The sequence below is a fragment of the Peromyscus californicus genome, unplaced genomic scaffold (genome assembly GCF_007827085.1).
Source record: "Peromyscus californicus insignis strain IS unplaced genomic scaffold, ASM782708v3 Scaffold_5__1_contigs__length_169319896, whole genome shotgun sequence".
In the NCBI taxonomy this organism is placed as follows: Eukaryota; Metazoa; Chordata; class Mammalia; order Rodentia; family Cricetidae; genus Peromyscus; species Peromyscus californicus.
The window spans coordinates 63,377,526-63,404,709 of record NW_026294573.1 but is presented as its reverse complement, the minus strand read 5'-3'; the positions used below and the strand labels follow the sequence as shown (position 1 = coordinate 63,404,709).

Here is a 27,184-nt window from a genome sequence, read left to right as displayed (position 1 = left end):
AGAGGTCCTTGAGTTCAATTCCCAGCAACCACATGGTGGCTCACAACCATCTGTAATGAGATCTGGTGCCCTCTTCTGGCATGCCGACAGAACACTGTATACATAATAAATAAATCTTTAAAACAACAACAACAAACAAACAAGTGCAAACCCTAGTCTTTAACTGTGTGAAGTTTGTTGCTTGTTTTGGACTCTGTTACATAGATAGACGGCCTCCCAGTGAGAGGAAGCAGAGTCACAAGCCCATCGGTGCTCCATGGATGTGGATTACATGAATTGTTACTCTTGCTTAGCTGGGATTTTTGATGTCTTTAAACATGTTCATAAAAGTAACTCCGGTTACTCATTGGTTCTCAGTTCTCTTGGGCAGGATCATTTCTTTGGCCTGATGAGGGTCACGTATACCTAGAGGAAGCTGCGCAGCGCACACAGCTTTGTCAAAATAAACTTGACCCACTGAGACATTAAGGCTGTTCTGACCAGCCATGTCATTTCAGATTTGCACCTAAGAGTTTGTCTCCTTCTATATTCGAAATCATGAGTCCACAGCTAAATCGTCAATGCACTTTACTTTTTGGGCTCTTCCAGAATATCAATTCACATACTAGCAATCAGTATTTTTTTTAATAGGAAAGATTAAAAGATTAAAGTTTTTACAACAGAGTGCCACTTACCCCTCCTGCCTTCAGCAACTTTCTTCTGAAGTCTTCTGTGGGGTTATTGAAAGTAAGCTTCTCACAGCGGAGGTGATTCACTGGTGGGTGGCCTTCAAGATGCAGGAATAAGTCATAATCAAAGCGGACTTTCTTAGGTTCTTCCTGGAGGTTAAGGAAAGTAAGAGGCAAAAATAGAAAATTTAAAAACAAGACTTAATCATCATAAGGAACAGAAAAGACCTAGACATTTAACAGTCATGTCAAAGTAGTTCTGAAAAAGATTATTCTGGGATTATATATAAAGCAACCTACAAATATGTGTAAATTTCATTTGCGTTAGGAGAAAACTAAAAAGAATAAACTTACCATTTCCCCTTGGTTTCTCAAGTAGAGCACACCATGAACACAGCCACCCAATGGAAACCTATGTTATTCCTTCTACTTCCCACCTTACCCTCAGCACCTACCATCAAGACTTTCACCCTACTGCCATGTTTACTACTGTCCAAACTATGACAAATCCTACCTCTACTAGGCCTTCCTATAATGCATTTTTCTCAATCTTTCCATCATTCAGCCTTCAAAATAATCTATATAATCAAATGTCTACTCACTTTCATTCCTTGGTTAAAATTTCAACAGCTTGCAATGGATATCAGCTTAAAAATCTAATGAGACATATATGCCACATAAGAACCTTCCTAATTTGGCTCTGGGACTCTGGTCTCAATATACCACCTTTACCCAGCTGATGGTCAGCTCTCCCTCAGCTGCCATATGCCTATGCTGTGTGTCCTCACAAAGGTAGTGCTGATTGCTTATCACCATTAAAGCTCATAAAACTCATCCTCTGTTCTTTGGCCTCCATCATTCATCACAGTCAAATTTTCTTCCAGTTCTACCTAGACTTCCTCTTGTTAACTCCCTACTCTCTGGCCACCATAACTTGTCTTAGCTTAGACCATCACTACTTCTCTGCTTTCAAACTGGCCTCAGTCTACATTCTATAATGACAAGTGACTGATTTTTTTCTAATGCAAAAAAAAAATCTGATTATCATTCCATTACTTTTTTTTTAAAGCCTTTAAAGGCTCATCATTTTCAGTGATATAATCTCATTTCTTGCAACAACTAGCATAGTCTTTCACTACCTTTCCTGTATTTTATTTGCTTTCTTACAATACTCTCTCCTTCTACACTTCTGAAGGTCTTGACGTTCCCACACGTCTTATGTTCTTACTGATTTTGGCTTTCTCACAGAAAGCTCCCACACCTAAAATGGCCATTATATTTCCCTACAGGGCTAAATATGCTAAAATAAACTGGCCATTGAAGATCAGCAGAAGTGCTAGCTCCTCTGTAGAGACATCCTAGCCCTCCCATTGCAACCTGAACTAGACATTTCTCATACACCTCTCCTCTACTACTGTAACTATCACACTGAATTATGATAAAATTTGCCTCATCTCACCTCAAAATTGATAACTATTCAATGCAACCTTAGAATTAAGAAGGTAGGCAATGGTCTACCTTGAAACTGGCAGCGAAACTAATAAAGACATTTTTAATCAATTTGGTAACATCTAGCAATAATAAATGCTCATGCTATTTGATTCTAGCACTAAGAATCTCTTGAATATAAATATTCAAATATGAGTGCAAATATTCATGATGGCATTGACTAACAGAAAAACTTAAGAATGAGCTCTGTTCTGCCACAGACTATAATTCAGATAGCTTACAGATTTATTTACTTTATTTTATGGGTAGGTATTTGAGTGTATATATGTATATCACACAGGTACAGGTGCCCACAAAGGTCAGAAAAGGGCATAAGATCCCTCTCAAACTGGAGTTATAGGAAGTTGGGAGCCGCCTGATGTGGGTACTGGGAAGCAAACTGAGATCCACTACAAAAGCAGTCAGTGCTCTTAATCGCTGAGCCATTTCTCCAGCCCCTCCATTACGATATTTTAAATTACTACTTGGAGATATAGATAAATTAATGGTAACTCACAGAAAAATATTAAAGTATGACATAGCATGATCCAGCCAGTCTCCACACTGACATGTTTTTAACATGCAGACACATGGAGAGAAACTTGAAAACAGCTATATCAAATACTCAACAGTCATTAGGTGGAATTAAGGGAATAAAATTACTAAATTTTATTCCATATTCTTTTAATAAAAACATCCACTCTTGTGTACTTTTAAAGAAAAATATATTAACAAATGTAACCAATTACCACCAAAACAATAAAGGAATGAAGTAAAAATAGCATCCTCATAAGTCCTCAGAAGGTATAAACAAAAGACAAAGCCATCGCTTTTCAGAAAAACCTAAGGATAAAGACTAGAGAAGCTCCTTCTGAATCTTCGGTACAAGCATCTCTTAAAGGTTTTTTGTCTTATTTGTTTGTTTGCTTTAATTTAGTGAAGGGGAAAATGCCCACAAAGTTGTGTTCGGGTCAACTAGAAATCTCTACTTAGAAAGTAGACATCATTATGATGTTAAGCTTTGCTCCTCAGAAAAGATTATTCCTCAAAGTTCAAATAAAAGGAGCTAGAGATATGGCTCAACAGCTAAGAGCACTTCTTGTTCTTACAAAGGACCCAAGTTCGATTCCCAGCACCCAAATGGTGGCTCACAACAGTATACAACTCCAGTTAATGGAAGAATCAACAATTAACTCCAGTTCCAGAGTATCCAATGCCCTCTTCGGACCTCTGAGAGGACCAAGCACACATGTGGAACACAGATAAACATGCAAGCAAAACACTCAAACACATAAAATAAATCTAAATAAGAAAAGTGTGTATTTGTTCCAAATATAAAACAAATACGTTTCCTGGAGTGGCAATCTGGTTTGGTAACATCAGATTCCCGCTCATGTTATAAGCTCCAGTCCTTGTCATTTACTCACATACTGTCTCTGAGGACAGGTTAAGAAAGAGAAGCATGGGGCCTTTTCAAACTAAAGCACCAGGATTGAATGTGTTTCAATGTGGATGTTGTTTTTGGCTTCTGAAACACAAATGGTTTTCATAGACAGGCTGGTTTTACTGTACTCAGATACACAATGAGACACATGGAGACCCAGGAGAGCAACTTAGACTCTGCTAGCCCTCTTGACTCTGATGTTTCAAATCAATAAGCAGAATTAAGACATACTCATCAGAGCAAGCCCAGTACTGGGAGAAGAAGGGTGTATTTCTCATGAGCAGAAAACTGAGACTCATCACCCAGGAAAACTGTGCACACATTTTGTTCTAAACCATTACTACAGTGCACACTCACTCAACGAGACCACAAATACTTATAATAAATAAAATAAGAAACACTCAAAATGAAATAAAATTCTGCAGAAACAACCTACAGTAACTAAATATTTTACACATTAGTCAGTTCAGTCAAAAGAAAAACAATGTGTCCATCCAGCCTGGAGGGACACTATACTAAATGAAATAAGCCAGTCTCCGAAGACAAGCACTGAATGAGTCACTTACATGAGGTATTTAAAACAGTTAAGGTAATCAGAGTCTGAGATGCGGGGGAGTTGTTAACATTAGCACTGCACTGCAGTATACAAAGCAAGGAAGATCCTGGGGCCCTCCACAGCACTGAATCTATCAGACAGGAGCAGCAGCACAGTCCACATGTCAGCGCTTTTAAGATGGTTTGGGGTGTGGAGGCACATGCTTTAAACCTCAGGCTGGCCTCAAACGCATGAAGCCTGGCATGCCTGCCTCTGCTTCCCAAGTGCAGGGGTCATATCCAAGCTGAAGCCAGTACAGTGCCAGATTTACATGGACGACAGAAGGGAGTCTGCCCACAGTCACGTCCTCTCGCAGGAAATCAGAGACCTTTACTCTTAGAGAGAAATCCTTTGGGAGAGAAGGCCTAGATTCTTCCAACAGTATAATCCAACCACCGGGTAAGTATGACAGGATGCAAGAAGCCCTACATGATCTTCATTGACTAAATATCCACGATACTACAAAGTGGTGGCTGTGAAAGGAAAAAAGACTCCGAATTCCTTCTCACAAACACAACTATTGAAAAACACAACGGAAAGTGAGAAAAGACATTTCTCCAAAGAATATAAATAAATAGACAACATCCCAAGTCATCAGAGAAATGCAAATCAAAGCCACAATGAAGGGCGGTTTCCCAACCACCAGGGTAATTATAATTAAAAAGAAAACTATGAACACAAAAACCATTAGAGAAATTCAAATTTTTATATACTGCTAAAGGGAATATAAAATGCATAAAGTGGCATGATGACTTTGAAAATAATTAGTAGTTTCCCCAAAAGTTAAACGTAAGTATATACAATAGGACCAAATAATCCCAGGGGGATTTCAAAACCTGGGTCAACACAAAAACCAGTAAGTGACTATTCAGAGAGGCATCACTCCTAATAGTCACAAAGTGGAGACAAGTCAAATGGCCATCAACTTACAAATGAAAAACAAAATGTGAATTATTTATACAATGGAATATTATTCAGGTATAAGAAAGAATCAGTATTAAGATATCTCATAACAAGGATGAATTCCACTTCTCAAAAGTTCTTATAAACTTACTAAATAAAATAACATGTAAAGCACTTAGCCTCTGGTCAAGGACAAAGTAAGAAACCCAACGAGTAAGTACAGGACAATGGTACTGTCAAGTATGTCTGCCTGTCTCTCTGTTTCTTTGTCTCCTCTCTCTCTCTCTCTCTCTCTCTCTCTCTCTCTCTCTCTCTCTCTCTCTCTCTCTCTCTCTCTCTCTCTGTGTGCGTGTGTGTGTGCGTGTGTGTGTGTGTGTGTGCGCGCGCGCGTGCATACACCCTAATTAACAGGCTTGTTAAAGATGAAATGGCAGAAGTGTGGTATATAGAAACATACAGTGAGAAGGAAAAAATATAAAAAATAAAACATACCCAGTTATTGATGCATTCTTATTTTACAGGATGGGTTTATTGTAGTTTTATATCTCTTAGTCACAAGGAAATCTTTAATGACTTGAAAGGCTAAGCCTTGTACACACAGAAAAGCTACTGTTGCTGTGGAAAATCCTGAGTGTTAAAGAATGGCTTGTCACGGCTCTGATCCTGTCCTGAGCACCAAAGTCATTCAATATGATCTGGGAAGTAAGTATGCAGATTCCTAGGCTGCACCCCAGGGACGCTGCTCGCATAGATCTGGCGGACTGTGAAAATGTTGGTCTAATCTGCTCTTGGGAGCTGCTGCTGCTGTCTCCAGGACCAGACTTAATGGAATGCTGGCTTAAAGAACAGACTTCTGTTTTCTCGGTTGCTTTTGTGTTTATTTTGAAAGTGACCTGTCTCACTTTAGGGCATATTTAGAACCTATGATAACTTTGAATTAAAAGTAAGGAATGGTACCATTTAAAAACTGCAAGCACTACTGCAGGCCTGACATGGAGCTGAACGCTCTCCTTGGGGGAAACCAAAATCACTGATCCAATGACTACAGAGCAGAAAGCAGTAGCTTTGGCAGGCAAGGGCGTGGGCTCTTAGTGGTAGGTCTACTGGCTTCACCACTCACACACAGTCCATTGCAGTTTACAGAGCTATTTGGTACCTACTCGTCTTCAAATGTATAGCATCAAGATAAAAAGGCAAGAATCTATCGTGTTTATAAACAAAACCCAGAAAACTAATGCTGAAAAGAAGCGCAGCACTTAACAAATGTACACTTATAAATGAGACAGTGTAACAAATATTCCACACATCATCCTTACATACAATCTTTCTAACCACCTTCTGAAGTGGGCACTCCTACCTCCCTATGTAGGGAATAAGGGAAGCCCCAGAGAGGTTCAGCAATCGCCCATGCCATACAGTCTGCATATTCTGCTCCAAACGTAGTGGTGACATCTTTTAAATGCAGTAGAACCTGTAATCCCTCAGGCTGAAATAACGTTTTATACTGGCCACATATATTTATCATCTAAAGATAATACGAGATTGTTTTTTATAATCCTAAAAAATTCTAGCGATATGACAAGACTAGGAGCACTTCCTGGAAAAACTCTAATTCATCTTTTCTATTTTACAAACCTCTCTCACCTTTTTCAGAATGGTAATCATTCTTCCAAGAAATATTTAGTGGATTTTATATAACCTGACTTTATGATTGAAATTATCTTTTTATAGCCACTTCCTCTGTGATTAAAGAGCTATGATAACCAAAATTCTTCAGTCAAGTTTAGCTTTAACATTATATAGTGTGAAAAGTGTTTATCAATGATTATTTTAAACATAATTTGGTTAACAGAAGATCTTCTAAGAGATAAATGGGTAAAGATTACATACCTTGTTTTTAAAATAAACCTCAATTGGCAATATGAAACCAGCATACCCAGACTCTTCTACTTTGTAAGGTGGATCTTTGCACACTGCAAAATTAAAAAGGAAAATAGGAAAGATGAGACTAACAGACAGAAAGACATGGTTAAAAACATAAACATTCTACCATCCATATCATGCCCAATTTTCACGGCCCTTTCTCATTTCACAACTGAGTCTCTGATTTCTTTTTCTCTGGGACCCAGAACAATAATTCTCCTATCTATATTTTTTAATTAAAATCTGGGTGGAGTACAACTCATTACAGTCAACCATGGTCACAGTGAGTGACTTAATTATAATTCTCAGAAACAGGACAGGGCCTGTGATCAAAGCTCAAAAGAACCAAATGAACTACAGAGTTTCCTAAGTAAAGAAACATCCAAATCTGGGAGCTGAGGAAACTCACTCCCTGCCTAAGCCTCTGTTGTCTGAGGTGTCCTGGGTGGCCTCCTTCCTCAGAAGACCGAAACCCCGGCGCTGTCACTTCTTCTCATGCATGACCTTTCCCAGGTCACAAAAATAAGTTTCAATGAGATTCCACCACAACACATTCAAAACCCAATTTCATTCCTCTAAATTTTCTACATCAAAATCAATCACAAGCGAACTGAATTTATTCTTGTTAAGTGTTGTGGGCCAGAGAGGTAGCTGGGAAGTTGAGAGCACTTGCTCTTGCAATAGACCTGGGTTCGGTATCCAGCACCCACATGGCACCTCACAACTTCAGTTCCAAAGGATCTGCTGCCATCTTCTAAGCTCTGCAGACTCCTGCATGCATGTGGTACACATAAACACTCAAGTGCATGCGCGCGCGCGCGCACGCACACACACACACACACACACACACACACACACACACACACACACACAGTATAGTAAGTATCTTTAAAAGCAGGTGGTTTTATAATGTGGGTTTGTTTGTTTTCTGTTTTTTGTTTTTTTTTAAACAGGGTTTCTCTGTGAAGCTTTGGAACCCTTCCTGGAACTCACTCTGTAGCCCAGGCTGGCCTCGAACTCAGACATCCACCTGTCTCTGCCTCCTGAGTGCTGGGATCAAAAGCGTGTGCCCCCATCACCACCGCCCAGCTTGTGGCTTCATCATGTAACAAGGTAAAACTAGATATGCTAAATATCAAGATGCATACTCCAGGACACTGAGTCCTTACCAGCAGCCCAGGTCACCTTCCCAGGTTCCCCCCACCCACCCGCTGTGTTTCCCACCACGGCCCTGTGCTTCACTCAAACTCTGCTTCCCCTCAAACATGCACAGCAGTTCCCACCAATGCTCAATGCTTCCCCCACCCCCATACTCTTCCTTATGTATCCAAATCCCAATTTCTTCCCAAAGTCCCTCTGCCCCACAGAGTACCTCCTTATACCCACCCAAAGCATTAATTATCTAAATCACTACTCTGAAACTAAACAGAGTTCCTTCTAACCTGTTTATTCCCCTTTCCCCAGGGACAGGGAAGAAAACACACACTGTTTTACCGTGGGAAATTAAAGTGTACGTCAGGTGGTCAGGGTGTAGCAGCTGGCATACCTGAGTGCCAGTCTACCATCTAGTCCAAACTCCAGTCTTCCTCCCAAAGCCACCTCGCTTCTCTGAATCTTGGAATCCTCTTCTCAACAGTTTGAAGAGTAAGCATGGTGACTGCCATATACTGAATGTTTATGTTCCCCAAAAATTCACATGTTGACACTCTAATCTCTGATGTTAGTGGAATCCCATGAGTTCTTGGAGAGGTGATTAAGATGGTAAAATCTTCATGAATGAGTTTACTCTGTATTTCCCACCCTCAAAGAAGCTTCTGTTCCCAGTAGATGCAATTAACACAGAGATCCACAACTGGCTAAGGTGCAGAGACTATGAGACCATGGACTGCTTAGCCCTGAATGGAACATCTATCCTGTACCCCCTCTTCCCCAGGTTCGGGAGAGTTGCAGAAGGTGGGGGGTGGGGGTGGGGATGACTGTAAGAAACAGAGGCAGTGCATGAACACAGAGAAACAACATCCTCTGGACACAACATACAGCTCCATACATGAACTCAGCAGTTGTGGCGATGACCCCTGTGCAAACTCAAGCAAGACCAACCCGGTGTGGAGAGGGGAGGAGGAGATGGAACCTCCCCCTCAGCTGACAAGCTATTCACAGCTGATGAATGTTGGGAGTTTTGCCGCTAGTAGGTCGACCATGCTCCAGTGGGAGGTTACAGAGCTGTGGATATCTGGACTGTACAAACTGGACATGATGGGGGGGGGACACAAAGTTGGGAGGGAAGGGATGGTGGAGCTGGGAGGAATGGGGGTGTGTGTGAAAATGGTCAAAACTCAATTCCTTGTGAAAAATTCTCAAAGTAGTAGTAGTAGTAGTAGTAGTAGTAGTAGTAGTAGTAGTAGTAGTAGTATCCGAAGATTCTCTGATCATTTCCACTATGTGAAGCCACAACAAGAAGCCCATCAACAATCCTAAACAGAATCCTCACATCAGAATCTGCACATGATGGCACCCTGACAGCAGACTTCAGGTCACCAGAATTAACAAGAAATAAATGTCTCCTGTTTCTAAGCTACCAGGTCTACTGTACTCTATAACTACAGCTTGAACGAACCAAGAAGATGCTATATATACACAATGCAGCAAGGGGCCCCATGTATAAACCCATTCTCATGCAAGCCAGGAAATCCAGCCCTAAGATGTCCAATCACCACATAACCTCTCAGATGAAAACAAAATGGAAACAGGAAGAGGGGAGGCTTGGATTTGGATCACAGGACTGTGATCCATGGCCTGGGGCTGGAGAGCTGTACACAATTTCTGCTTTCTTTCTCTCTAACAGGGGGGAAAAACATCATCTACACACCCAAAAGCATAGCTGTAACGTGCAAGGTGATTATATGTAGGGAACACTATAAACATGATGTGTTCTATTTAAAAAAAAAAAAAAAGCTGATTTACATGAATACTGGCTACACACGGCACAGACAGGAATATGGTTCCACAGACATGAATGGACAACAAGGTTTGCTTTTGTTTTCAGTTGACAGTGTTTTGCAGTGTAGCGTAGGCTGGCCTGGAAATCTTGGTCCTCCTGCCTCAATCTCCTGAGGACAAGGATTACAGATAGGCCATGTACCACCAAACCAGCTGAAGGCAAGATGTTAATGTCCAACCATCTCCTTCAGCCCACCTGATGACAATTCCCTCCCAAATTGACATCAGAAAAAGTCAGGAATTAAGCAACTCACTTTATCTGGTATGTTTTTCTAATATAAATAAAAAGAAAGAGAGCAAAAGGACCCAGAGTAGTGGCAGTCACTCATCCACTGACCACCTGCCAACCTTCATGAATATTCAAACGACCTGAACTCTGGAGTGAACATGCAGCCCCACCCAGTGGACTTGTGGCAGGCATCACTACACTGGTGGTATTTCTAAGCTGTGAGGCTCTTGCAAAATAGCAATTTCACTGCAGGAAATCCTCAAAGAATTAATGAAAATATTTTTAGACGTTAGTATTGGTGTCTACAAGGTTGCTTGGGATTAATCATGCCAGTGTCATTTGAAGGAAGTTTATTTTGTGGGCTGCTGCACCCGCCGGGGAGTCAGAGCTGCTCCTCTCGGCACCCTTTTGTAGAATTCATTTTCTCCATTCTGCATGCAAATTGCTCCAATTATAGGAAACAGCTGTTAGTGGGTATGTCTTCGAATTGGAAATCTTGGGATTATTTTTTTCAGCCTCCTAAAGGAAGTGATCTGCTGTGTATTAATATTCTTTAAAAGTCGGTTTCCATAAGAAAATATTTATTAACTTATACCTCAATTATTTTTAAATGTAAAATTTTCATTTGCAACCAACAACATCTATCCAGCACCCTGAGTTCTTAATTAGAAGTAAACAATAGGGTCAGCAAGGTGGCTCAGCCAGTGAAGGCCCTTGCCACCAAACATGACTTCCTGAGGTCAATCCCTGGAACACACACAAGGAAAGAAGACAACCAACTTCCTCAAGCTATCCTCTGATTTCCACACATACGTGCATGTGTACATACACACGCGCGCGCGCGCGCGCGCACGCACACACACACACACACACACACACACACTAAATTTAAATATAATAAAAAATGTTTAAAAGACAAATTAAAACGGTGTGTATGTGTGTAAATGTACATATATGTATGTTCATGCAAGTGCGCATGAATGCACCTATGGAAGCCAGAGGTCAACTTTGAGTGTCATTTCCCCCTCAAACACTATGTGCCTTTTGTTTTGGCTTGGTTTTGGTTTTTTGAGACAGGATCTCATTATGTAGCCCTGCCTGTCCTGCAACTCACTCTGTAGCCCAGGCTGGCCTGTAACACAACAGAGATCTGCCTGTCTCTGCCTCCCAGAGTGCTGGGGTTAAAGGCGTGTGACACTATGCTCAGCCATGTACCTTATTTTTGAGACAGGATTTCTCACTGACCTAGTGCTTGACTAAGACTAAGACAGTTAGACAGCAAACCTCATGGGCATGCCTGTCTCTCCCTTCCCAAACCAGAAGTATAGGAGCATACCAATGTGCCCAGTTTCCACACTGGTTCTAGAGGTCAAACACTGGTCCTCACACTTGCACTGCAAGCCCTTGTCTGACAGAGCTATCTCCTAGTCCAAAACATTTTAGATAAAACCAACATAAGAGAAAAAAAAAAAGCAATATAAACGTAAATATATAGTTCTCATCCGAAAATCTGGGGACTTTCCTCACTCTGGCATATAAGAATCCTAAACACAAGTCTCTGAGCTAGTTCTATAAAAGAAGCAGAATTAGACTTGAAGAATAATTCCTGTGGGGACAGTACTTTCCTAAAACAGCTCCTCAAAACAGTAGACACAACACAGATACTAACATGTAATGTATGGCATAACACTAACTATACATACTGAACATTAGCCTATTTAATTTTGGTCTTGAAAAATCATACAAGAGGAAGAAAAACACATAGGAAGACAAAAGGCCATAACTTCGTTAACTAAGAATAAGGTTAATCTTACATTTATTAATGAGTAAACTCTTGCTGAAAATTTTTCTACTCTCATTTATGAAAAGAGGTTTGAAAAAGAGATACACTCAGTACAGAAAGTTTCTTAGATGACTAAACAAACTGGTGGTCACACAATAAATTATATATACAAAAATAAATTTAATTCATTCAATAAATGGACCCATTTTTGGTTTCAAAAAAGTCCTATAAAAATCCTTTATCAAATCCTTCATTTAAGCATTAAAGATACTATTAGGCAACAGTTTTCTCACTATTTCTCAAGAAAACAGCTGGTAAATTCCCTTCCAGAGCCATTCTCTAGACTATTTGCTTAGACACTATGATTTATGCTGATCTGAATACTTCTATAAAAAAAAAAATTGGTCCAGCTGTCCATTGATAATTATTGGTTTTCCTTTATTTCCTTTATTTACTGCACAGTATTTCCTTCAGGGAGGAAACACACCGGTTGCGTTATATATAGACTGGTTATTATCATCGCTATTATCATCGCTTTGTGCCAACTGTTGCTTCCAGCCTGAGCATTTTTGGACTTCTTCCCTTCCTGCTTGATTCCACCACATCAGAGTCTCCAGAAATGGGGAATACAGAGCCCAGCATAGCTCATCTCATTGTCCCAAATGGTTGTATACCAGCTTCTGGAAGTCTAGTGCCAACATATAAGTGTCTGAGCATCAGGGAAGAGCTTACCACACTGTCCCCAAACATGGCCTATGCCTGTGCAGTATGACATTCTAGAAAGAACAAAGATCAACAGTTGGGCTTTATATTTGTTTTTATAAGGACACATACTCGTGAGTGTAGCTGAAAGTTTGTGTTCGCCTGGGAAAAACTTCCAGCTACACATGAGTCCTCACAAACACACACACACACACACACACACACACACACACACACACACACGGGGGGGGGGGGGGGGAGTGAGGGGGGACGGCAGAGAAACAGAGAAAGAAATCCATTACTGCTTCTACTTTGCCTGTTTCTAAACAACAGGGCAACAACATTTTCTCCCTTTGTTTTTATTACATGTTCTTCATTTTCCTGAAAACGGATTAAAGATAACATCAGGCAAATTTTCAATTGTATTGTGGACTTTTTCACCTCATTCATTTTAAAAGTTCAAATGCAATTCTGAAATATAATCCCTTCCAAATGAAACAAACAACTATATGGACAGAAACACATTTTCCATAAACACACTTAGAAACACCAACTAAACACAGCCAACTGACTGCAGCAGGGGTGGACCACCAGTCTCCTTCCTTCAGATTTACCACAAGGTCCAACTGCAACAGCACCTCCTCCTGAGAACCTTCTGCTAACACTGTGGAACCAAATGGTGGCTTTCCTCTTCTGCACTCTCCTATATTTCTTCCCGTACAAAACTAGTTCTGATGTAACTGCTACCATCAACCTCTACCCAACAGATCGTCTTCATTTCTGAAACTGGATTGAATTAGTAAAATGTAACCTCAATGTAAGCTTCAAAAAGTGGGAATTGTACAAGCTTGGGAGTTAGAAAGAAGTAATACAAGGTAAAGATGTCAAACAGAGTATGACAAAAGTTATCACATACACAGACATTTTGAAAATGGTGGCACAAAATAATATGAATACAGCTTATAGGGGGTGTAAATTACACATGTAAAAGAATGGTCATTTATGTCAGTGTTACAGGACAGCCCTAGATCTAAACTACAGGCTCCCCACTCTAAGTTGGCCAAACTGCAAAACTCTCAATGACTCATACGATGACTTCACTTGCTGATAACTTAAAATCTTTACATGCATGTTCAAAATATCTTTAGACTCTCTGTGTGCTCTGATTTGTATGGGGAATGCCCCACACAGGATCATAGATGTGAACAATTGGTTCAGGTCCTTTGAGGAAGTTACAGAACTTTTAGAACAGGGGTTCTCAACCTTCCTGATGCTGCAACTCTTTAATACAGTTCCTCATGTTATGATGGCCCCCCCTAACCATAAAATTATTCTTTTGCTACCTCATAACTGTAATTTTGCCACTGCTATATTGTAATGTAAGTATCTGATATGCAGAATAGCTGATGTGTGATCCAGAAAGAGGTCATGACCCACAGGTTGAGAAGCACTGCTTTAGGAGGTATAACCTTGCTGAAGAGAATGCGTCAATGATGGTGGGCTTTGAGAGTTTATAGCCTCTCTCCACTTCCTGCTCTTTCTGCTTCCTGTGTGTGGGTGAGATGTGATCTCTCAGCTCCCTGCTCTAGGCAGCCACTGTCAAGCCTCTCCTGCCGTTATAGACTCTCCCTCTGAAATCATGAAGTCTAAATAACCTCTTTCTTCATGCTCATGGTATTTTATCACAGCAACAAAAAAGGGACTGATACAATCTCCAAGAGGGGATTTTTTTAAGCTATACGTAAGCTTTTTGCTTTCTTCATTGTGTTTTGTTATGGCTTACATGGTGCCAGGGGTCTTACTAGGGGCCTTGGTTATGTTAGGCAAGCACTCTATCAACTGAGTGACACCTCCTGCCTTTCATCAAGAATTCTGTCAGAGAGTTAGCCAAGCCTAGGTAGCTAAAGTTAAGAAAATAAATTTCATCTTAAAAAATACAATCACAACTTTAAAACAGGACTTCCTTCAAAACCATGTCTTCAAGGAACTTACTGTAACAAATGAACCAGCAAAACAAAAACTGTCCCAAACTAGATAGAAAACAATAAGAATTGCTAAGAAATAGTCAACAATCCTTCAAACTAATGTTGATCCTTCTCCTAGCAACTTGGACTACATTTCCTCCAAAAGCAAATGAAATTGCTTTTACAATTTTAAACAATTAGCCCAATAGAGATACATTTCCAGGCTAATTGATGGGGAAAAGGCAAAACTACATCTTTAGAAAGTTCATATCAGAGACAAACCTAATTTCTATGGAGAGTTATTCAGACGGAAAAATACTGAGATCTTTGTGCCATGGATGAGCATTATCCTAGCAGTTGGGAGGCTATGGTGGGAGAAAACTGGGTTAGAGGGGAGGGTAGGTCACACATGGAGAGCTTCTCTCTCTCCTTTAAAAAAAAAAAAAAGAATAAACAAACAAAAAGGGACTCAGGGGAAGAAAAAAAAATAAAAATCACCAAAATCTCAGACATATTTCAGGTCTGTCTGAAAAGGCAGCATTTGCTATACAGAGAATGACCTTCCAAGGAAGCAACTGAGAAATGTTCCCAGTGTTAAAACTCCCAAAAAAGTTGTATGTCTGAAATACAGCTCTTCTCTATAGCTTTTTAAATTTTATTCTAAGATTAATTCAAGTATATTTTTATGTATATAAGGGCTTTGTTTGCATGTATGGGTGTGTGTGCTCTGTGTATGAACTTGGTGCCCAAGATGTGCAGAAGCTGGTGTCTGATTCCTGAAACCGTGTTATAGATGGTTGGAAGCTCCCTTGTGGGTGCTGGGAATGGAACACATGTCCTCTGCAAGATCAGCAAGTGCTCCTAACTAATGAGCCACCTCTCCAGACCTCCTTTTGCACTTTTTTGTTTGTTTGTTTTTTCGAGACAGGGTTTCTCTGTGTAGCTTTGGAACCTCTCCTAGAACCGATCTGTAGACCAGGCTAGCCTTGAAATCACAGAGATCAGCCTACCTCTGCCTCCCAAGTGCTGGGATTAAAGGCATGCACCACCACCGCCGGCCTCCTTTTGCATTTTTAAATCAAGTATGTAAGAAGCCAATGAAGAGTCCTATTTTTTAAATAACACCTAATGATTTCATTATGGGAAACCCCTCTGACAGTGGTGTTTGACCCAGACTTGCACCCCAGATAATGTTGCAACTGAGGCTGCATTTTATTCTGGGGGGGACATACCTCTGAGGCTCGGGGGCAGAGAATACTAAGGAATGGAGCTACAGAAAACTAGAGCAGAGCAACAATGAAACAGGCTGGGAATGGAAGTACCAGGTCACGTGTGAGAGTGAAAAGAAAAACACGACCAAGGCTTTGGTGGGTCTGGCAAGAAAGGAAATAACGTTTACATCGACACTCAGGAGGACATACAAACAACCATAGAGAAAGCCTGTCCTTCCATGACCTCTCAGAGCACCTTCACTCATCTCCTACTCGGTTTCTTTCCCACCCATTGTCTAACGCACTTCGTCTCCACCCAGTCCCACCTTGTAAGGCCATACAGATTTGCCTGTCACTTCACAGTCCCATTTCTCACACCTTAAATTTCGCAGTGCCGCAAACTCCCGAGAAAGCAGTGATTCTTCTTAAGACTTGATAACCAGACATCTCCTTAGGAAGATGTATAATGTACTCTTGAATGACAAACTTTAAATAAAAATCTGTCCCTTAAATAAAAATCTCAAGAGTTCTTCAACAGTATAAAAGAAGCATCCGGACTGAAGAATTTTAGCAATAAAAAGGTAGTGGGTTTTAAGAGCAATTTAAAAAAAAAATGAAAGATCACAAGTGCAAAGCTATCATCTCCTTAGGGTAAGAAAATCATGTGACAATGGAAAGATACATGTTTCAGAAGAGGGAATACAAGGAGCGGTGACCATTCAGAATACTGGGAGAGAAAAATTTAGATTTTTCTCAAGCACATTCTCATATTAAAAAGATATCCTCCAACCAAAATGAGGGTTTTTTTCGCCTTTAAATCAGTATATAGTGTCTTCAGAGTTCCTTCTAAAGGCAGTCCAATAATATTCTCTCCTATTGCTTACAATTCAATTTCTTATTCTGATACGTTCTTCTTTTCCAAAGGCAGAGAACAATCAGTGGTGCCATACACAAGAGAGCTACCAGCTGTGCTCGGGTGATAGACATGGCCGTGCATTATGAAGTAATCAAATATAATAAATCAAATACAAAACCCATTTCCAACAAAAATAAACAGCTGAGACCACCACAATCAAACTTCACAGAAACACCGAAGGAGAGCGGTCCAGCAAGGGCAATAACTTAGCTTTTCGCTTCTCAATTAATTTTTGCTTTATTCTCTTTCCAATAGGGAAAAACGCTTCCAGAGAAGGATCAAAACCTGTCCTAACTTTACAGAAAGGGTGAAGAAAAACAAGACTTCTTTGCAGCATCTTACTGACTCTATGTTTTTGGTCTCTGCAGCGTTCAGCACTGAGTTGCTTGTCCATGTAGAGGGGGGTGAAGAAAAACAAGACTTCTTTGCAGCATCTTACTGACTCTATGTTTTTGGTCTCTGCAGCGTTCAGCACTGAGTTGCTTGTCCATGTAGAGGACTGCTTTAGCTCCCAGAACACCCAGAATCCAAGAGCAGGAGAGAAACACAACAACAAACCCCAAACCTCTTGTTTTGCGGAAACAACGGTATCCAAACACTACACTCGGAGCCCCATTGCCTGAGTAAGCAAGAGGATGAGGACTAGAGAAAACTGAGCCTGACCAAGGAAGGTGGGACAAAAGGAAGTGGGTGAAGTTGTTGCTGCCAATCAGTGGACCCATGACGAAGGCCGGCATGCTAGAGCACACCCCTGAGGCTTCCTGAAGATCCAGATTTGGCTCACCTAAATCAAGGGCCCACTGGGAAACTGAGTTCAGCAACAGGCTTATGGCAAAAGGGAGAGAGATGGGGAGGGAGAAAGGGAGGAACCAATGGACAGACAAGAGTTTGGTGGTCAATACCCAGGGCTGCTGAAAGGGACCTTTGGTTGCAAATTCACCTTGGACATTCACAGGATACATTCTGTTCCATCATTTGTAGAATGGAAGTGACACTATTTCCTACTTCATATAGCTCCTGCATGCTTAAAAACAGCATCCACTCTAAAAGTACAGGGATAATCCCTATAACACTGAGAACATTCTGGATATTGAGGTACACTCACTGATCTAAAAGTCAAATATAAACTGAAAAGGCATAGAAACTTGTTTTGGACTTTCCTAAAACCCTTCTCCAAAGCAGCCTAAAATATACATATTTGTAATTTGTTTAACCATCCTCAGCTAACATTTCAAGTATACTGTAAAATAGGGGTGCTGAAATGCTGCAACAGAACACACTAGGAAAATGGAAACATAATCTCACTTTAAGTCCCACGCTGTAGTAAAAGAAAAATTAGCAGGAAATCAAGAGACATGGATCTGTCTCCAAGTACCTTTTTCTAAACACTCGCTTTGGACCTCTGTCGTCACAAAGAAAGCAACTTCCATTTCCAGAGGTTGCTTCAGCATCCAATGCTCTACTATTGTAGACAAACTGTGTGTGCTACTTCTAACTTGAAAGGGAATGTATAGTGTGTTTAGTAGCTTCAATTAAGCATAAAACATCTATCAGCTAATTATCACATCTGTTATAACAAAAATCAGGAAACTGAGATGAAACAACAAAACAAGGATTCAGCATTACACTTGAATTGGGTTTTTGTTGTGCGTACATGAATGTACAGCCCCCCACACACACATACACACATTTATTTGCTTGTGGAGTGTGGAGACCAGGGTCTCCGGTAGCCTATGTTAGCCTTGAACTGAAGACTTTATGCTCCTGATCTTTGTAGTTCCACATCCCACATGCTGGGGTTCCAGACATGCACCACCATACCCAGGTTTGCGTTTTGTTTTACAATTCTGAGGGCAGAAGCTACAGCTTCAACCAAGCATGCCAGACAAGTACTCTAGTACTGAGCTATACACTCAGCCCCAACACTTGAACTGTTTCAAGTGCATTCTGGTAAAGGCTTTTTCATAATCAGAGACAAATTTTATATTTATTGGACCATTAAAATAATACTGATTTTTAAAAACAGAGGCTGTCTCATGAAAAAAAAATCTATAAATTAGATTTTCATTTTCTCATTTCCATTCTTGCCACGGAGTGAGATTAAATCTGCTGAACAAGACCCCATTTCACATATATAAATCAAAATAGAAATTTCATTCCTTAGGACTTGATATAATTGAGTTATAGTAGCATATCAACTCATGTGTTACAGAATGAAACAACAGGATACATGGGTAGCATTTATGAGAAACACCATGCTTTTAGAGAGGTAAGACAGAAAATTAAATCAACTGTTTGCACATTAGGCATAGTGCATTATGTAGAAAGCTCTTCAGTGGTGTGATTTTACTATATATTGCATTTGCAGTAACCCCTGTTCTTAATCACATTGAAGCCTATTATATTACTTTTTAAATACAAAGCACCCTGCCACAATGTAGTCAATCTTAATAGTATTCCTGACTGCACATATAAAAGATAGGTTGATGAATACGTTTATGCCCTATTGAAGGAGATGAGATAGCTCAACAGAGATTAAATAAAGCTCTTGCCAATGGCTGAATCTTAAACCCAAAGAGAACACAACTCAAACCAAATTTTATAGGCAAAGGTCAAACAAGACAATAATTATGACTGCAGTTTCAAGAGCTGCTAGCACGCGCTTGCTCAGGTAATTCTGAAGGGAAGGTCTTCCACTGCAAGTGAAATACAGTAACTTTCACTGAGTGTGTTCCTGATAAACTGTAACCCAGGCTGGAGGGGACTACAGTTCCAATCACCTTAGGATCCCACTCTTGTTACAAAGCTACTGGATTTTTGGTGCAAACCTCCACATGCAATCTCTCCTGTTATATCAGAGCTTAAAAATAAACCCCAGACTTACAAAAAAGTAAAATGTTAACAGAGAAATATAATAAAAATATAAATTTTGATAACAGCTTTATGCTTTTACAGAAACCTTTACTTAAAAAAGGAAAGGGGGTATAAAGACTAAAGCACCAGTTACGGTTTCTGAACCTTTGGTTTGTAGGCAGTCTCTGCCTACATTGGTTTACTAACATCCTGCCACCGGTTCTGACCCATCTCTACAGAGGAGTCACATGTATGGCTGACAGCATCTCTCTACATACAGAACCTGCAGAATTGAAATACCAACTTAGCTATAAGAAAATGTGGGGAATACAGAGTAAGCTAAAAGAATAAGAAAGAGATTATATGAATGAATTTTTATTGTGTGAATGAATTATTATATGAATGACAAAAACTTCTGTTATCACAGAAAGAGTTTGTGTTTGAAGTTTGCGTGGTTTGTTTATAAAATTTGTTCTTTTGGAAGGGGGCATTGGGGAGGCAAACAAGAGGGTAACAGGGTGAATATGATGACGTATATCGTATACATGTATTCACTTAGCCTACTTTTAGCTACTGTCTCTCATACAACTAACATACAGTAATACAGATCTTTTTTTAATAACCAAGGGGGAAAATCATTCTTTTTATGCTGTCATTTCCTATGTTAAAAACCTACTATCACATTTAGTTTCTCTCCCAAACAGGCACACACTGTAACACAACACTGATATCCTCTAATATACTAAGTCACATAAACTAATATACGCATGCCCTTATCACTGTTACTATTATTTTCTTTTAGCTTTGTTGCTTTTATTATTGCATGCACATGAGGATTTGCCTGCATATGTGTATGTACATGCCTGGTGCCTACAGAAGACGGAGGGATCAGATCCCTTGGGACTAGAGTAGGTTTCTATAAAAAACATAAAACTTATCAAAATTCATATTTCTATTAATATTTTACTTTTTATAGGTCTAGGATTATTTTGGTATGACATCACAGGAGAAAGTGCATGTGTAGGTTTACACAAAAGGTCCAAGGGCACAAACGCTCACCAATGGTGGTGAGCTGCCATGTGGGCTCTGGGAATCAAACGTGGGTCCTAGGAAGAGCACAGTGCTCTTAACTGCTGAGCAAGCTCTCCAGCCCTGTTATTTTGTTTTTATGAAGAAATGGTAGTAACTCTAATTCCACTGCTGTAATCTGGGCTTGGAAAAGGTAGAAATCAAGCAACAGAACTTGATTTAACAGGAAGAAGCTTTTAATCATTTATAATGATAATTTATTTATAAATAAATGCATTTGCTCTCCCACATACCCTCCCCTCTAAATAAGTACAAATGAAACTTGGCCCAATATGCCACATTCTTTCCTACTATGGCAAAGAGCAGTAAGATATCTAAAGGCAGCAAATATAGCATCATTTCTTCTTTGAATATAGTATTAAAAGTTTGATTTATTTAACACTTTCACCAAGTCCCTGAAAGATCACTGATGCCACATAAATCCATAACAAGGAAAAAAGTAATAGAATAACGCTGCCAACCACCCCTTCTAACAGATAGAATATGACAGCTGAAGCAATTTACTCTGAGGTCAGGAAGCTAATTCCTGGCATTCAATCAATAGATATTTATTAATGGCCTCTGTGCCCAGCACTCCCTACTGGATGCTTAGATTTAAAGCATTTTCTCCTTTCTGCTAATTTCTCTTATTTTATTTTACAAAAACAATTTTACATCATAAAAAAAATCTTTAAAAGAGTGATTTGAGACTCACAGACTCAAGGAAAATTCATGGGCAAAGAGTATGTCTGGAATCTGAACTCTTCATAAGGTCACCAAGAATTCAGACCTAGCGGTACCTCCTGTGCACACATCCTACCCCTTCACAATACAAGACACTAACAGCTTGATTTTATGGAGAAACCAGGTATACAGCTGGCTGATTAAAGTGTTCCTGTTTCTCTGCCACTCCCTACCCCACAGTAACTAACTTTCGGCAAATAACATAGGCTCTCTCTATGTCTGATTCTTCCAGGCACAAAGAGCAAAATGCAGGTCCTTGCAGATCCACTGTAAATACACTGTGTATTTTATGACAAAGCTGTTTTGTAAATGTTAAGTTCCTACTGAATCCTAGTGTTGTGTTTTGGTTTGTTTCTTGAGACAGGGTCTCACTCTGTAATCCCAGCTCACCTAGAGCTTACAGAGTAACTAAAGGGTGGCCTTGAACAACAAGACTGCCTCGGCCTCCAAGTGCTGCAGTCACGGTCAGGAATCCCCCACCAGGCTGAAATATTATATCAGTCTTCATACAGAAATGTTTTATCAACATGCTTATACATTTCTACACAAGAACAGAGACATGGTGCTGCTGTGGGATATCTTTCTGTATGCTCTGAATATATGTTGTTCCCACTGGTTAATAAATAAGTTGCTTTGGCCTATGGTAAGGCAGCTTAGAGGCAGGCAAGAAAGAAGAGAAACAGGAAAGAGAAAGGCAGAGTCTGGAGAGACACTAGCCGCCACCTAAGGAACAACCTGCCAGCAGACTGGTAAGCCATGGAACATGTGGCAAAACGTAGATTAATAGAAATGGGTTAATTTAAGATATAAGAGCTAGCTAGCAAGAGGCCTGCCATAGACCATACAGTTTGTAAATAATATTAAGCCTCTGACTGATTATTTTATAAGTGGCTGCAGGACCCATGGGTGGGAGAGATCAGTCCCTACCGTGGGGCCGGGCAGGACCTGAGAAAACTCCAGCTACATGGTGCCATATAGCCAAAATATCTAACCAAGAGTTAAATGTTAGACCTTTAATACACTACCCGGCATTTTGAGGATACAGAACTGTAATAGGATACAGATATACTAACACAGCAAGAGAAATGAAGACTTTAAAAAAAACAAAAAACAAAAACCTACAATTAAGATGGCACAATGCTACCAAACTATCATTAAATAAACAATGCTGAATTCGGATGTGTCTTCTCTTACAAATATGGCTCATTTGAAATTCTTATCTTAATTCAATGATTTTACTATCTCAGACTTCTCAGGCATAAGCCCAGCAGTCTGCTATCTTAAACCTTGAGTTATTCTGACATGTTCAACTTTGAAAGCCAAGAGATTGTCTCACACGGTCACCATGATGAGAGAATAAACTCATATTCTCTCTCTCTCTCTCTCTCTCTCTCTCTCTCTCTCTCTCTCTCTCTCTCTCTTTCTCTCCTCCTACTTTTCTTATTACCTTACTTGCATCACTGTTTCCCCTAGCCCTATAAACTAGCATCCCTTCCTAATACATTAATTTTTAATGGCCATTCCTAATACATTAATTTTTAATGGCCAGAGTATATTGTATAATCATCCCCTAAAAACTCTTTTTCTAGCACTACTTCAGCATCAAAACTATTATAATATCACCAAATGTGATTTTATTTTTCAGAACAAAATGAAACACTGAAGAGCGAATACCTCCCCCCTTTATTGTATGACATTCTCTCAACTATGTAGATATAAAGGTCAGGCTGGCCTAGAACTCACAAACTCCCTGCATCATCCACTCAAGTGTTAAGAGAGGTGCATGCTTACTGCTTGAGCTTTTCTGCCAAGAACAGATGGAAAGATCATGTGAGGGACTTCCTAGATGATGGTAAACTGTTGCTTTAATTATAAGGAATAGGGCAGGACATAAAATTCAAGCTGAGTTCACCAGACAGGACTCAAACTTTCCCAAAAGGAATATCAAGAACAGAGTAATCCCATTATGTCACTGCTATGAAATCCACATGCCTGATTTAAATAATAAAAAAGACAATACCAGCCAAAATAAATAAATAGTAAGAACAAGGGGGAAAAGGATAATGAGAACAAGTCAATCAATAGAACAAAGCAGAGGCCAGCAGGTTCCCAACACCAGCTCAAGCCTGGCCACCATGCAACACTGAAATACAATACATAAATAAGTATTATGTAATTTGCAAATGACTACTGTACTTTCTGGTCATTGCACAAATAGAATGTGTTGTGTCATACTCTCCACTGATGCCTGTTCCTAGAAGGCCGGAGATGATGCCCAACAGGACGGTCAAATGCCTAATGACAAGACTAAAGGTGACTTGCCCAAATGGTGACACTGTGGCCAGGCCATCTCCACACAGGAGACTGACCTTGTTGCAGCTGCTTCTGGTTTCAGATGTCATCTACGAGTATTTTTTTCTCTGTCTCTTGGATCCTGTACTACATACACACACACACACACACACACACACACACACACACACACACACACACACACACACACATCTGTACACACATATAATTTCAGAAGATATCAACATCATTCTTATGCCTTGCTATTACCCTAATTTGAAACAAAAGAAAGATTACTCATCCATTTCACCTTAGACCACACAGAAATGTTTATGATAATCTGTTTAAATGAATGACCTGAATAAACTGGAGGGGTGCTTAATATGGTGGTTCAGAGTCAGAAGACTACAGTGTCTTGGGAGTTAGGTTTAGATATATATTAATTTCCAAATAAATCTGCATGCACATTTCATTTTCAATGACTACTTGACCCACAATTAATATTTATTACATTAACTCAATTACTTTCAAGTTATTATTAAAAATGAACCTTCCCTATCTTGTCTGTTTGCCTGGGAGCATGAATCTCATTGTCCACAAACTACAAACCTCACTCTGTTCCCAAAGTCTCTGCCTTAGTTTAGCAGAGACCTATGATACTATGTATTAACTCCTTTTTTGTTAGAATTTTTGCATACACTATTTCTATCATGTTTCCCCTCCCCCAATTCCTCTCAAATCTCCCCCACTTCCCTACCCACCCAAGGTTGTGTTCTCCCTTCCTCTCCCTCTCCTGCTCTCTTCTTCCTCCCCTGCCCAACAAAAACAGCAAGAAACAAAAACCATATTAACTTCTGTTCCAGCCTGGCTTGAGTTAATATTACAAACAGTGCCCTCTCAAGTCTAGTTCCTGGCTCAAAAAGAAAGTGCCCGAACTGTGGCTGAATGAAAAAAAGAGAAGAGAAGAAAGAGACCAAATAGTCTTCTAAGATACTACACCAATGAGAATAATTCCTATAGCTAGTAAAATGATTATAAAAACTAGTTAACTGGAAAAAAAACTAGTTAACCGGTTATGAAGATCAGTTAACTGGTTATGAAGACTAGCAAACTGATTATCAAGACAATATCTCTAAGAGTACTTGAAAAAAATGACACTCATACAAGAATATGCTCAGAGATGTTTATTCCAAATCGCGCCAGGATCTCTTGGCTATTTTTAAGTGGTTGTACAAGGATGTCTTAAATGATTGAAGACTTAATTTAAGCTGGTATGAGACTCAAAACAGATCTAGAGCAGCCCAGTGCTATGAATTTACCGAAAGACGCATGCCTAGTAAGGCCTCCAGTTAAGCTAATACTGAGGCTACTTGACACAACAAAATAGCAGCAAGAGAAAAGAGTGGGTGGGAAATCCACTGCTTAAAAGTTTATTTATATAAATACGAGTATGATGTATACAATTGTTATATGGATGAGATAGTTGGTCCAAAAAATAATACAGGAGGAATGTTAAACACTTTATTGTGCATGATGACACTCTTTGGCAGTTAAACTTGCATCATGCAAAAGAAGACAGTCAAACACATGTCCCTTTAATAATTTACATAAAAGGCCTATCACATATTTCTAAATCCTAACAACATTTCACAATGATACCACACCAATTCTTCTCTCCTTGAATCTATAATTCATTTTATTAACTTTAATGGTATAGTTTCAAAAATCTCAATTAAGTAACAGGTAAGATTATGTTGACCTATATTAAAGTTTCATAAAACTGGACATTTATGATGCTGCTATATTGAAATGAGTCATGTGCACATTAAAGAGAATCTGTCAAGATCAGAAATAAATCATTAATAACTTATTAAATGAGGCTTAAATCATCAAAAAGAAAAAAAAATTCCAAGATATTTGGGATAAGAATGGATAAGACTTCATTTTTATATTGACTTTATAAGGAAAATCTCAATTAACTTTCCTTACATCGATCTTGATTTTTGCAGGATTTGGTGGATATTAAATGTGGGGATGACTGACCCATCAATATTAAGTCTTTCTCCAAAAATGCATATATTTTATTTTGACAGCTTGAAGACAGCGTATCAGTAAAGCCGTGTGTCAGAGGTTATTTTAATTAGTAACAAATTTATCCAACTGGAGCAACCACATAGCTCATTAATGGTGCACACGTTTTCCTAAGTGGAGAATTCGAGAGTGCTACCTAAAATTCTCTAAATCATTTCCCATTTAGTTTGTCAATCCAAAAATAAGAATTACTACCTCAACATTCCTGCTTCTGTTTAGTGAAGACATTTCTGGATGTCATGATTAATAGAGCTTTAAAAAAAAAATAGGGGGAAGATGCTTGAGAAATATATACATTATTGGACCATCTCTCCATACACTGGTTGGTTAGTTGGTTGGTTGGTTTGTCTGAGACAAGTCACACTGTATTTATAGCCTTAACTGGCCTAGAAATCTTGTCTTCCAAGTGCTGGAATTAAAGGCGTGTGTCCCCATGCCTCACCCTTCTCTATACATCTTGAAGCAGGTAAACAAGTTTGACTTTTAAAGAAGCTACAGATATTGAAATCAGAGAACGCTGTCGAATAGAACCCCTGACCTATAGTTGTGGTTTTTTCCACTCTTTAGGGTCCCACCACCCAGCTCCCAAATAAATACACAGAGACTTATTCTTACTTGTGAATGCTCGGCCTTAGCTTGGCTTTTCTAGCCAGCTTTTTTTTTAACTTAAATTATCCTGTCTACCTTATGCCTCTGGGCTTTTATCTTTTTCTATTTCTGTATATCTTTCCTTTCCTTCTTATTCTGTGTCTGGCTGTGTGGCTCTCCCACCCCCTATATCCCACCCAACTCCATCTCAGCCCACCCCCTGCATCCTCCTCTCCTCCTTTTCTCCCTCCTACCTCTTCTCCTTTTTATTCCATGTGCCAGCCCCACCTATCCTTTCTCCTGCCTAGCTATTGGCCTTTCAGCTCTTTATTAAACCAATCAGATGTTTGAAGCAGGCAAAGTAACACAGCTTTACAGAGTTAAACAAATGGAACATAAAAGAATGCAACACATCTTTGCATCATCAAACAAATGTTCCACAGAATAAATAAACGTAACACTTTTCGAATTAATATTCCACAACCCTGACACAAGCAGTGAAAACTCTAGTTGGTAGATCTTATAATTCAATGTAGTCTAGCTCCTTATGTACTTCAGCATGCCTAGTCTACAAGTTTCTATTTCGTGATGTAAATCTCAATCACATAATTTATATCCTTAAAACAAAAGACGGTGGCATCTAAAATTAAAAGTTATGAAGATTTAGGGGACTGGAGAGTTTAGAACATGTAAAACCTTAGGTTCAATGACCTCAATGAAAA

General features: G+C 39.5%; 1 protein-coding gene across 2 annotated transcripts in view; it reads right to left on the bottom strand.

Annotated features, from left to right (window-relative positions):
• The window catches only part of Mllt3 (MLLT3 super elongation complex subunit), a 290,749-nt gene that overhangs the window by 116,325 nt on the left and 147,240 nt on the right, over nucleotides 1-27,184 (bottom strand). For both annotated transcript variants that reach the window (XM_052715857.1, XM_052715858.1), the window contains exons 3-4: nucleotides 6,989-7,071; nucleotides 675-818 (exon numbers count right to left, since the gene is read on the bottom strand). In XM_052715857.1, the coding sequence (XP_052571817.1) occupies nucleotides 675-818; nucleotides 6,989-7,071 (227 nt within the window). The remainder of the gene's footprint in view (nucleotides 1-674; nucleotides 819-6,988; nucleotides 7,072-27,184) is intronic.